This window comes from Drosophila subpulchrella, unplaced genomic scaffold, assembly GCF_014743375.2.
Source record: "Drosophila subpulchrella strain 33 F10 #4 breed RU33 unplaced genomic scaffold, RU_Dsub_v1.1 Primary Assembly Seq354, whole genome shotgun sequence".
In the NCBI taxonomy this organism is placed as follows: Eukaryota; Metazoa; Arthropoda; class Insecta; order Diptera; family Drosophilidae; genus Drosophila; species Drosophila subpulchrella.
Window position 1 is genome coordinate 2658015 of NW_023665577.1, and position 13360 is coordinate 2671374.

The 13360-nt window shown below is 34.2% G+C and overlaps 1 protein-coding gene across 3 annotated transcripts; it reads left to right on the plus strand.

The window, feature by feature from the left end:
- Positions 1–5043: 5043 nt before the first annotated feature.
- Positions 5044–8743, plus strand: LOC119561069. 3 transcript variants are annotated; one of them, XM_037874917.1, is made up of 5 exons: positions 5044–5099; positions 5172–5333; positions 5401–5632; positions 5690–8049; positions 8109–8743. In XM_037874917.1, the coding sequence occupies exons 3-5, from the start codon at positions 5602–5604 to the stop codon at positions 8256–8258; spliced, it is 2541 nt and encodes an 846-aa protein (XP_037730845.1). In that variant the 5' UTR covers positions 5044–5099; positions 5172–5333; positions 5401–5601; the 3' UTR covers positions 8259–8743. The 3 variants fall into 3 exon arrangements, with proteins under 3 accessions (XP_037730845.1, XP_037730842.1, XP_037730844.1); XM_037874914.1 differs by having other exon boundaries at positions 5172–5632; XM_037874916.1 differs by having other exon boundaries at positions 5172–5632; positions 8113–8327.
- Positions 8744–13360: the final 4617 nt, after the last annotated feature.

Genomic DNA, 13360 nt, shown 5'->3' on the forward strand with positions numbered 1-13360 from the left:
CTTCAACAACCACGTACCCGAATCATACAAAACCAGCCTTATTATTGGTATGAAATAATAAAAACTCAAAAAGATAAAACCGACTTCGCATCATACCGACCCATCTAACACACTGGACAAAATTATAGCAAACAGACTATGGTGGTTCCTTAGCATCGACAAACTCCTACACCCTAATCAGTTAGGCTTCGAAAAAGATCCATCTACACATATGTAGAAATCACAGATGCAACTGCACAAATATTACACAGGACTCTAACATAAATAAAAACGTAACATCACTCAAAGTACTCGGACTAAACATGAATAATAAAAACAACTGGAACTCAAACATTTACTCTCTCACACCTACCATCGTAAAATAATGCCCGGTCAGTCTCAAATTTAAAAACACACTATTAAACTTCACAAAAGCCATACTTATATCCAAAATTGACTCCGCACTTCACATATATGCTTACGCCCCGGAAAATACTCTACATATACAATCTTAGAATAGTCCTGGGTGCCCTTAGCACCACACCAACATGGAACCTTCTATAAGAATCTTGCATTCCAACAATCGAACCACGGCGAGACCACCTTTCAATTAAACTTTTCAAAAAGCAATTCGCAATCTATTAAACCTAAACAAATACCGCACATATCAGAAACAATTTTCGAGGGAAAACCGGATTGATCAAGATCCTACCTATTTTTATACGATTTTTCAGGTTGTAGTTGATTAAGGAATTCGATACAAAAATTTCGCCTGGTTGAAAAGTCCTGACTATAAAGTTGCTACCTCTTATACTTATTAAAAATACACCATTTTTATTGGGAACAATTTTATAACGCACCTACCTAATTAGATTTTTGTTTTAATACCGATTTGGTATTAATTATTTTGCACACCTTTACCATAAGAAGAGAGTTGAAACAACAGATAATACTTGGAGTAATGGATATAAATCGAACCAATTTTTAGGCGAGTTTTCGGGTTCTTGTTGATTTTATAATACCACACAGACACTTTATAAGGGAGTACCAAATGGATTAGATATCCTGCCTATAAGGTTGCTACCTCTTATTAGATGTTATACAGAGAATTAATAAGGGAATAGAGATCATTTACAAGCGAATACCGGATGGAGTAGTTATCCTGCAGCTACAGTTTCTACCTCTTATATTTTTTTTAAAAATAGACTAATTTTATTGGGAATTTTTATTTGTTTTATTATTATTGTTGATTGTTGTTGATTTTATAATACCATACAGAGACTTTATAAGGAATTACCAGATGGTTTAGTTATCCTGCCTATAAAGTTGCTACCTCTTATGAGATCATCATCAGAGAGAATTATATTAATGTTATTAATTATTATTATTATTATTATTATTATTATATCAGAGAGAATTTAAAAAAGAGTAGAGATAATTTATAAGAGAATACCGGAATAGTGCATAGTTGCTACTTCCCAACTTTTATAAATACACCATTTTTATTGGGAACAAGTTTATAACGCAACCTACATATTTCGATTTTTGTTTAAGTACCGATTTGGTATTTATTATTTTGCACACCTTAAGAAGACAGTCGAAAAAACATATACTACTTGGAGTAATGGATATACATCGTGCCAGTTTGTCACGAGTTTTTGGGCTCTTGTTTAATTTATAACATAGTACAAAGAATTTATATCGGAATACCGGATGTGTAAGTTATCCTGCCTATAAAATAGATACCTCTTATAAGATTTGATAAATATAATTAATAAGGGAATTACAGATGGATTATATATTCTGCCTATAAAGTTGCGACCTCTTTACTTTTTATAAATACAGCATTTTTATTGGAAACACTTTTAAAACGCGCCCTACACCTATTTAGATTTTTGATTTAACACCTATTTGGAATTTATAAATTTGCAAATTTTTTACCATAAACAAACACACTACTAAAAATCACAAAAGCCATACTTATATCCAAACTTGACTGCGCACTACACACATACGGTTACGCCCCGAAAATACATTAAATATACACTCTTAGAACAGTCCTGGGTGCCTTTAGCACCACACCAACATGCAACCTGTTTTACGAATCTGGCATTCGAACCACGACGAGACCACCTTACAACGAAACTTTTCAAACACCTCATCCGCTCTAGGGATACACCAATACCTCAACATTAGGACGCACTTCTGAAAATGTTCAGTTTCTTAACATACACTTCAAACCAAGAAACTATAAAAAAAACCACCATAGCAACACGCAAAACTTAATCAATATCTCGCTACAGAACTAAAAAAAAAACTAAAACATCAAAACACAGCAACACCTATAAAGTTGCTACCTCCAATATCATACAGAGAATTTATAAGGAAATGCCGGATGGCTTAGTTATCCTGCCTATAAAGTTGCTACCTCTAATACTTTTTATAGATACACCATTTTTATTGGGAACACTTTTATAACGTACCCTGCCCATTTAGATTTTTGTTTTATTTGCATACCATAAGAAGAGAGTCGATACGAAAGATAATATTTGGAGTAATTAATAAAGATTCTCCCAATTTTTACACGAGCTTTCGGGCTTTTGTTGATTTTTTATTTCTAGAAAAATGGTTGGAGGGAATACCGGATTGATCGACGTCCTACCAATTTTTAAACGAGGTTTCGGAGTGTGATTTTGTGTTAGGTTATTGGAATCAGCAGTATATATTTTTAGGTTTATGTACACCCAAAAAAAAAACCAAAAGTATACACTTAATAAGCGTTGTGTTAAAAGTATACTAAAGTTAGTATAAAAATGTAAGTATTAACTCAACACTAATTAGTTTCAACTGTATACTTTGTAGTGTAATTGCTCTACCAAAGAGTATAAAGCGTAAACCTGTAGTGTTATTTTTAAACTAGTCATATTTGACTATTTAGTTTATAATTTATACTTTTGGTTTCAACAAAAACTTGATGTAGTATAAAGAAAATGTAGTTTCAAGTTATTACAAAATAGTTTCATGCCAACACTTTATAGTATTAAGCTAATACTAATTATTATATGAGTGAGACTCAGTAGTATAAATAGTATACTGAACATTAAATAGTTTTTCATGGTGTGAAACTAGGACAATAGCGATTATTCGACCATATATTTTGGTGTAAAACCAGGACAATAGCGAGTATACGAACACAGAAAATTCTACCGGAGTTGGCGTTGCTTGACGCGTTAATTATTATTGCCTTCCGGTGTGTGTATACATATGTAACTAATTGCTAGTTAGCTAAAGGACGAAAGGATTGTGGCTAAGGAACCGGCGACTTGGCGGGCAGGACACCAACATGCACAGTGGCGTAGGGAACAGGGGGTTACTTTCCAAGTACTATGTATACATTCAGCAGCACTTATATAGAAATACGAAGATAATGAAACATAAACTCGAGCAGCAAACACTAGGAAATCGGCGGAAACCGGAAACGGAAACAGAAACAGAAGGGCGGAAGCAGCAGCACTCCATATCGTTGTGGCCAGACAAATCAGTAGTCGTGATGTACAAATTGTACAATGATGATCGGACGGAGTAGCAGCCGCTGTGCTTGAGCATTTTTTTGAGTGTACCTCTCTAAATAGGCATTTGCATTTGTTGTCAGCTTTTAAAACGTAAATACGAGCATATTGAATAATAATAAAAGCATTTTAAAGAGGAAAACCGAAAGACACATGAATCAAACGAAATATCGAATTATACTTGAAGTCAAGGGACCGTTTTTAGGCCCATCCCCCATCAGCCAGGACTCGAATTCCGTTTGGCAGCCGCTTTGCTGGTTTATTTTGCAATTGTTAAACTGAGACACTTTACTGAACCTCCTCCTCCAACCATCCCCAACTTCGATTTCTTACCCAGCTCCAGATCCATTTCCAGATCCAGCCTTAGTTGTCTTCTTGTGTCATTGTCAGAACCTTAGCGTGTTGTCGATGTTCCAAACGGTCTCCACAAATGTATTCGAATGTTTCTAAAAACTGCTCTTTAGTTAAGCGAAAAACAAAACCTAAATCCAAACCAAACATAAACGTGCAAACATATTTTTGTAAATAGACGAAGCAACGCTTGAATTTTTATCCAGTTTTTGTGTATGGCCAACTGCAGTCGACTTATGAGTGATGGGCGGCCAGGCCCAGCTTGTGGGCGTGGCTGGTCCATCTGAGTGTGAACGCTAAGCATTAGGGATAAGTGATTTTTATATTCAATGCGATTTTATAAATCATTTTAATTGTCTATTTTAACGAGTGCAGCAACCGAAAGGAGACGAAACAAATTATGCCGTCGGTTTAGTTCATGTGTGTGATGAAAAATGTATGCAATTTTCGTCAATAATTGAATGTTTTGAATACTGTGTTCTAACCTTGTTTGGATTTGTTTTTTAAGCTAATATAAATACAAATACAAACTAATTAAAAATAAATATTTACTGTGTTTTCAATCAATCATGGTGGAATCACTTTAGCTGCGCTGGCAATTAGTTTAATCAAAGTCGAACGACTAATTTAAGAAAAAAGTTTCAACATCTTGTATGGTTTTTCCTTAAATAAAGTATTTTCTAAAATTTAGTTTTTGAAAACGTAATTGTCCCAATGTACAGACTCAGTGGGTATAATTTACGCTATGAAAATTCGTATTAATATTTTAATCATTGTGAAATTAAATTTGTTTCAATTGTTTCTGTACAAACCGCCATATCTTCTTTGCCACTATACATATGTACAAATCTCGAAATTCCGATGTGAGTCACTTTGTATAAAGTATATACATTTTATATGTGTTCTTATCTGAGTAATGGTGCAGTCAAACTTAAATAGATTCAACTCTTAACCCGCAAAAGTCAATATTTATAAAAAAATTTTACTTTTTTTTTTAAAATTGACAGAGCTTAAAATGTAATACAATGGGCAATTTCGTACAAATTGGCTATTTTAGAGTAGAAAATTTGTATGTTGGAAGTTTTACTGTAGTGCCCTATTTTGGTGATTCTGACACCGCTGTATCTTTCAGTTTTCTTTTAAGAGCATAGCAATAAACATCGTTTGAGCAGAGGATTTTTTGTGTTTTTGAATACACATGTACGTATTAAAAGCTTTACCTAATATTGGAGAAATATTTTAAACGTTTCAATTTTATATTTGCGATAATAGTGAATAGTGAATCAAGTCAATATTTGGAAAAACCAATTTAGTGCCATCGATCTGTTAAAAAATGGAAGAGAGTGGAGATTTTACTCTCAATTTGCCATGCGACTGCTTTTTGGAGATAATAAAGTACATTATTGCCGATTGCAAACTAAATAAAGAATTCGAGTATGACATTTTCAAAAAATATAACGATTTAATGAACTTTGTGTTAGCCCACAATTTATTCTTGGAGTTGTTTGCGGCGCATCACAAAAAGCTGTACCAGGTTCTGGAGTTGGGCCTTGAACGCAGAACCACAAAATTGCTTATAGACCTGCGAGTCAATAAGTTATCAAACCAAAACAGGGACCTTTTCTGGAGATCCTACCTGCATTCTATCAGGGAGGGGAGTTCTTTCAAGGCCGATTTGTATTTTGGCCATTATGGAAAGAATATGGAAAATTACGCAGAGGTTAATGTAGAAGGTGAGTAACAGTTTTATGATTCATCTGTTCCAAATATGCAACTTTTCTTATTTAAAGGCATTTTATCATACCCCGAGAAGTTAAATTTGAATGGTAACATTACCTCAGAGGCATTAGTGGATTTATGTGTCTCGCTACCAAATTTAAAAAAATTGTCCGTTGGAAGCATTAAAATAAGTGGAAGTATTTCGGACATCGCACCCCATTGCGGTAATCTGGAAATGCTAAGCGTTCAATTTAACGCAGGAGATGATGTTGCCAAATTCGCACCGCTGGCTCAGTTGCCCAATTTAAAAACCTTCACTATTGCTGGAATCCACAAAAGCGGTTCGCAATTAAAATTTTTTAATGATTTAACGAAATTGCACCGGCCTAAAAGTTTACCACCTTTAGCTTTGACCATTGAAGATGATATAGACGACAGTAATAGACCTGTTACTTTTGCTGCTCTTGATTCATTAGGTTATTTGCACATACAAGATAGTTATGCTGTATTTGATGGAAATAGAAACGCACGACTAAGGGCGGTGTACGAGGTAAATGAAGCACCGCAAGGTGGCAGTTCAAAAAAAGAATCTGTGGCAACCATAACCGTAGGTGAACTTGTGGACTTGAAATTTGACAGCTCAAGAGAAGAACTTATTTTAAATATAGCTAAAAATTCGGATATAGGCCAAATGGGCTCTTTATCAATGCTGCCCAAAATGAGTTACTTGGTGATAAAAAGTCGTTCTGGACAATACATAAAGCACACCTCCCTTGCAACATTCTTTCGATCAATAGTCGCAAAAGAAACTTTTCTTTTAATATCGTGCAACATAAAGAATATGTTTCTAGACCGATCAGAATTCATGGAACTTTCGAAATTAAAGTCAATACGATTTCTGAAGTGCTCCTTTTCCGATTGCTATTCGGTCCGATTTTTAGACCAACTAACTAACTTGCAACATATGGAAATTTTTGTTGACGAATACCTTGACTCCAAAACATCATTACTAGTTCTGAAATTGCTTAATGCCAATCAGATAACCGCAAAACTGAATTTCAAAAATGTTAATATTACCCTATTGAAGGGTGAACAGAACTTGGATATTTTTCTGAAAATTGGCTGTAAAGCTGAAGTTCTGTCCCCCCTGGCTCAACTTAATGGTATTACCACCCTTCAAATTAAAGGGCACCAAGAGCAAGAATCTCTTAACGGACTATTTGAAGCATTCGCCACCAGCAATATAAGCACTATCGAAGAATTGGATATCTCGAAATTGGGTGATATTTTTTTCAACAGTGTTTCCAAAGTATCAGAAATTCAATCCATTAAGAAACTGTCTTGCGACCTAGTAGATCTGACTGGAGTTGAGAAATTGGCCAACTTGGATAAACTTCAAGAGTTGAACATAAAAACAAATAAGTTTGGAACCCTGTCCTCACTTTTTACAAGTCTGGCTGCGAAGAATAAAATTCAGTGTATAAGAATACCAAATGGTACGCTTTCACCTAAAGAGATTTTAGAGGTTTCTCGAATAAAATCACTGAAAGTATTAGAGTGCAGGTTTTCCGACATGGAAGATCAACAATCGTTGTCAGAGCTAGCTAACTCAAGTATTGAAGAACTAATTGTTTCCCCAATTTCTTACCGCCTACACACAGAGCAATCCGTACATAAATTAGTGTCTGCATTTTCCTCAAACGGAATAATTAGACTTCAGCGTCTGGAAATTAAGGGCAAAGCACTCGACATCAGTGAAACAACTGAAATTTCTATGTTACCAGTTATAATAAGTTTGCAAATCGCATCTTCTGACTCACTGAGGAGCTTGGCACGTAATCCACTGTGTAAGCTTCAGAGCTTGGAATTATGTTTTTCTGTTGGCCTTAGTGAAATTGAATTTTTGTTTCAATTTGAAACACTGCAGTCATTAAAATGCGCATTGCGCGATGAAAAGGGTGTAGCAGTTTTGGCAAATATAAAAGGTCTTAAGGAACTGACCATCGTCGAAGCAGAAGGATCGCTTAGTGAACTTTACAAGACCTTTGCTGATGAGAATTTGACAATTTTAGAAAAACTGCATACACAAATTATAAGTTCGCAAGAGATCTGTGAGATATCGCAAATTAAATCCTTAGCAGAACTAAATATTGATTGCAAATGCGCATGTGACAATTTATCAGACCTGTGTCAGCTAAATGAACTTAAATCACTACGTATAGCTGAAAAAGATAAATCAGCAGTGAAAATCGATAACGTGCTGCCGATTTTTAAAAAATGTCAAAAACTCGATTGCGTCACCTTTGAATTGTACGATGGTTGCTCCGAAGCTCCCAAAATTGCAAAGGAAGTTAATACAATTTTAAAATCTATAAGGGATCCTGCACTTCGAAGACCATTAAAACTTCATATTCAATCCTTTGATCTAAACGTAAGTAGTTATGCTATTGACACAAGCTTTTAACTAATAAAAATGTTTTTTTGGTGCAGATAGAAGTCATGGAAACTGAATACTTGAAGGTTTCGCATAGCCCATCAAGTAGAAGATTGCTTTCGCATTACTTAGAAAGAAGGGGAAGAACAAATTGTTTTGGAGGTTACCGCAGAATATCTCCATTGTTGGGCTGCGTTAGGCCTTAGCCAATACATCAAATTTCGGAGCGCCTTTGTAATAAAACATATTTAAATGCTACCATATGGTATATAAAGCATGTTTAATTTCATACTTGTTTCTAATTTTTAGCTGCTGGAAGTGAAGATTTTCCTAGGCTTATGCCTCAAGTCGTCTGTTATATTTTTCTTGTAGGATTTAAGGATGTCAAATTCTGTCGTCAGCTTATAAAGTTAAGGTTGGTAAAGCGCATGTCCCGAATTCGTCTACATTAGAACATTCAAGCTTGGGTTCGAAGGCATCTTGTACATAGAGATGAATAGACCCTAAAGATGTTTTCCTGCCAAAGTCTCAGTTCGGTTTTGTGTATTCCAATTGGACAGTCGATGATCTTAAGTTGTTGAGATAGCAAAAATGACCAAAGGGAAAGACCAGCGCTTGATAGCTGTTCCGGGCATCAGAAACGAGATGGAGAAGCCCTTGAGGTTCCATCTTAATTTCTTAGGACGATAAAAAGCTGAGATCACCCAGGATAACCGGCAAAGTTCCCCATGACTCCGATTTAGCACCCCTGCCTGGCCTTCTCTCTGTCCTTATGAACGCTGAGAACTCGGGAACTATAAATGCTGAAAATTTAAAGAGATAAGGGACGGACGCAACCCTACGCTCGTGGGTAAGAAGCACTTTTTTGGCTGGAAAGTTACGATTGAAGCAGTAGTCTCCTAGCCAAAACAAGTATCTTGGCAACTATTCGATGATCCGAGTCGTGGACTGGACTCCAAAGGAGTATGTAAACGTATCTATCTGCTGTTCTGAGATCAGGGAATCTTTCTGCATTTACTTTACTTGATTACCTGAATTAAAAACATTCAAAAAAGGAAAAACAAAAAAAGAAATGTATATAGTTGTGTTACGATTTTAATGGTGGTGTTACTATTTAAGTGCGGAAAAAAAATGAACAAAATGAATGGAACAACAGTACCTCGACTATCAGATACCCGTTACTCAGCTAAAGGGACCATAGGGAAATGGAGATATGCAAACAGCAAAGCAAGATTGAAATGCGCCACCTATCCGCGATCTCAATATATGGTTATGTGATATTTTCCGAGATATCCCCGTTCATACTTACGATTTTTTGAAGTTTGTGGGCGTCTTGTTGTCGTTAAATTGGGCGTGGCAAACTTTTTTTGGGTCAATCGATAGGTATTGATGAGAGCTACATATTACAGTTAAAATTTTTGTTCTAGCATCATAACTGTAGGATCCACAGTTTTGGGCGGTTTGTGGGCGTTAGAGTGGGTGTGGCACCCTGTTGCAACAAACTTGCGCTGCGCAAGAAGCTCAGGAATCTGCGTGCCCAATAGCCTAGCTCTTATAGTTTTCGAGATCTCAGCGTTCATACGGACAGACGGACATGGCTAGATCGACTCGGCTAGTGATCCTGATCATGAATATATATACTTTATGGGGTCGGAAACGCTTTCTTCTGCCTGCTACGTACTTTCCGTCGAATCTAGTATACCCTTTTACTCTACGAGTAACGGGTATATATATATTATTTTATAAGATTTCGCTGCATGTTTAACCGACATAGCCACAGCCATAGACAAAGTTAACGGATCAGGAGCAACGTACTAAAGGCTTCACGTTTTATCTTATTTTCACTGGACGATAAAAAGCTGGAGTCGTCCATGATCTTCGGTAGAGTTCCCCATGATTGCAATTTAGCAGCCCTGATATAAAAGCTTAAGCAAACGTCTGCCATTCAAAGAGAAGTAACTCGCAGTCGAGTGCCTCGACTATCAGATAATCGTTGCTCAGCTAAAATAAACACTAATTAAATTTTAAACAACATTTTAGGTCTTGCCCCTTCAAGAAAAATATGGGTTTTCAAATGTTAATATATGCGCCAGTCGGTCCTTTTTAAAGTTGGAGCCATTTTTTGCTTTTAAGCTATCAAATTGTTTCTAAAAAGTCCTCTAATTAGTAGTAGAGTAGTACATCCGATCAGGAATCTATGTGGAATACAATGTACCCTTTTACTCTACGAGTGACGGGTATTAACATCCACCCCATTATTTGACATACATGGATTACAAACCTGTTGTATTTCTTACCAAAGTTAAACTCATTTAATTAGGAGAGTGCAATTAATAATATTTATTAAAGTTTTCGATTTGAAGTAAATGTTTGGGTCATCTAGGCTGCTTAGTCGAATTCTTCCAGAGCAGGTGGTGATCAGTGGAATCCAAAATAAGCAACGTCTCTTATTGGAATTGTAGCTTTAACAAGTTTTTTAATACTAGAAAAATGAAGCAACTTATTTAAAATAATACTTTTATTTATATATCTTTATTTCAAAAATGTGATTCGTGCTTTACCCTCCTAGGGTTGGTAACAGCGCCATTGTAGTTATAGGCCCGCCTTTTAGAAATTGGGAGTCACATCCTTCTTGAAGTATTAGTTACATCCTTCCTTCAGTAGGTTGCAGAGCCATCTTGGTGTATTCGTCTTCGTCAACATGACTAATGTCACGTTAATTTATTGAAATTTTTTTCTCTTTGTTCATACATTTGGTGGGTGAGGTTTTTTTTTGTGGTACTTGCAATACCGAGATAGGGATTAATGTAAGGGAAAAGGTAAGAGACAAAGCATCAGAAACCTCACCCGAAAACCTGACGCTTTTTTGTTCGTACGAAAAGGATGTGAAAAGGTGTGAAGTTTTTAAGGTTGTTGGAGATTGCGGCTCTATAAAATCAAAATCATGAAGTATATATTCCGCAAAAATAAAACAAAAAGATAATGCTAGGAATTATATGTTATGGTTTGCCAAAATATTCTAAATGTAATTTTGGAGAGTTTAAATTAAAAACATACATAATATGATTATTTATTAGCAATACTTTCGTGCTGTAAAATATTTAGAAAATACATACTGAGCCCACATCCATACATGGTTTAATAGAATACTTCATACTTTATTAAAGTAGCAATAGTAGAAACAACCAAATACAAGCACTAATATAAGCATCATTGACATTAGGTCATTAATATAAACCTAAATGGAAAAATAGATACACAATTTATTGAAAGGTGTTTGGATGACTTGCAATCTGTGTTTTTGATATTGAATGATTATATTAATTCATAATAATTATAAATTATTTCCTTTAGTAGGTATACTAAGCATTGTTAGTTATTTTTTTATCGCTGGGAGTAGCATTTTTGAAGCACATATAACCCAAATTCGTCTTGTCGTGTAAGATGCTAATATCAGTAGCGAAAACAATTTTTATTTCTTAAATTGTGGAAAGTAGGGAAATGTTAATTTAATTCTATGCAATGCTATGTCTTTCCAGTGAATCATTTTTACAAACACAATAATATAGGTATTGACTAAATTGTGTTGTAGTTAACTTGGTTATTTAATGAAACATTTTGGACATTTTATATATTATTTTAAAATGTTTTGATTTTACAAAACTAAATACAGCAAATGTGTAGGGATTTAATGCAAAAGCACAATAGTGTACAAATAAAACAGAATGATTAAAAAACCAACAACTGGCGAAAATTTATGAAATGTGTAAGTATTCATTTTATGAAATGTACATATTCCAAGGGATTTTTTATATTCCAAGATGCTAGTAAGTCATATACCATTACTTGAGTTTTTGATTAATATGAAAGTCCAAGCATTTGATGAATAATCCTTCTCGCTTTTTAATATTATCGTTAAGACTTTAATGCCGCATGTTGAGTACTTTACAAAAATTTCGTGCAAACAGGAAAGTTTTTGTGGAAAAGCAATTTGAAAGACAGAAAAAATAAGCAACCATTATAAGTATCTTGTTCATTCAATAATACACATATGCCACATACATATAGAACCCTTATACTTTTACACTGCAACCAAACATAAACACTCATATTCATATTCATTCCCAATAAATGTTTCTAATAGTAAAGTCCTCCCATTTTTGGAAAGGTTGTTTCTTTTTTCGTGGTGGGTAAAAGTGGATGTGCTAGTTTTTTAAGTTGACCTCTACCTCATATTTTTTAAAAGCATGATTCCCATTTGCATTTTAAATATAACGAAAAATAGCTAGCACTACTGAAGAATTATCAAAAATTGCTTTCAGAGTGGCTTAAAGCTGTTATTGAGGAATTCAGAAATCAAATCTTATAATCGTTTTAATTGAACATTATCCAAATCCTATTTGGGTTCATTGAGGCGACTTAGTTTTTGTTTATACACGAATCCATAGAAAATGAGCGGCTGCGGAGAATTGTGAATGTATTATTTGCCTTTGATAATGCAGTCCAGGAAGTAAAGTTGAAATGAAATCCTTGTTCAGTACTTAACAAGTTTAAGGATTACCTTTTTTAAAGTTATTGCTTTAGTTAATAGTTTCCTTGTAGATTAAGCCTATGAATAATTATCCCCATTTGAATAATCTCAATTGAAATTTGTCATTTTTTAGACGTATCAAATCAACGTTTGATTGATAAGTATTTTAAATGTTCGAGCTTGTCAAAGCGCTTTTTCCTTGGCACAGTATCAGTGCATTTACATTATTTTTTTATAACCTTTATTTATCAGGATATAGACGTTGTAAAGACTGCAGTTATAATGTGTTCCTTTTAATAAGTTTTATAGATGAAGCAGGAGAACAGGGGACAACAGTGTTTGCTTTGAAATAAGTCATAAGCCTGACGAAATCAATGAGCTTTCAATAAAATTATTATTATATTTTATTATATTATTTTATTATATATATTATGGAGTTTTGTGATAATACATTTTTGTACATTTTACTTTTGACGGTCTTCTGTACAGCATTGTAGAAAATATTTTTTACTTTTGTTGAAATTTCGTAATTTTACCCAAACACTTGATAGCAAATATTGTTCATCTCATCAATATATAACTTTTACAGTTTTGTTATTTGTAAGGTTGTTTGATTTTAAATGATATTAACTTAAAGTTCGATTTATGTTTAATTTTTCCAATAAAACAAAATATTTTCGGATTAAAATATTAGTTCGTACAAGAAAAATTTTATAAAATTTTCTCAATATAAAATTATAATTTTATAATATAAAATAAAAATAAAATATAAATTTT